At 74.5% G+C, this 428-nt stretch overlaps 1 protein-coding gene across 5 annotated transcripts in view; it reads left to right on the top strand.

The window, feature by feature from the left end:
- Positions 1-428, top strand: part of HAUS5 (HAUS augmin like complex subunit 5) — a 9031-nt gene continuing 8603 nt past the window's right edge. For all 5 annotated transcript variants that reach the window (XM_034756661.1, XM_034756665.1, XM_034756662.1 and 2 more), the window contains exon 1: positions 1-155. In XM_034756661.1, the coding sequence (XP_034612552.1) occupies positions 58-155 (98 nt within the window). In that variant the 5' untranslated portion in view covers positions 1-57. The remainder of the gene's footprint in view (positions 156-428) is intronic.

The raw sequence follows: 428 nt of genomic DNA on the forward strand, positions 1-428 counted from the left end.
GCGGCTCCCATCGGGCTTTGCGGCAGCGGCTGGCGCTCCGGCTGTTCGGGTCCCGGCATGGAGCGGGGCGGACCCGCGCTGGAGCTGAAGCTCTGGGCGGCCCAGGAGATGGGGCTGCCCCCCGCGAAGGTGCCCCCCGACGGGGCCTTCCGCCGGTGAGAGCCCCGGGCCCCCCAGCGCGGGATCCCCCTGGCTCCCCCCCTGCTCCCCGGGACTTCCCCCGTCTCCTGTTCCCCGGGTTCCCGTTTCCCTCCTTGTCCTCCCCGGGCTCCTGCGGCTCCCTCCCCCGGCCCCTTTCCCCTGCTCCCTCGGGGTCCCCGCTTTGGGGGGCGGCCTCGCTCCTTTCTCCTTGGACCCCCCTTGTCCCCTCTTCTTGGTACCGCCCTCCCTCCCTGCCCTAGCCCCCCCCGCCTATAATACTCCCCCCC

The sequence above is a fragment of the Trachemys scripta genome, chromosome 24 (genome assembly GCF_013100865.1).
Source record: "Trachemys scripta elegans isolate TJP31775 chromosome 24, CAS_Tse_1.0, whole genome shotgun sequence".
In the NCBI taxonomy this organism is placed as follows: domain Eukaryota; kingdom Metazoa; phylum Chordata; order Testudines; family Emydidae; genus Trachemys; species Trachemys scripta.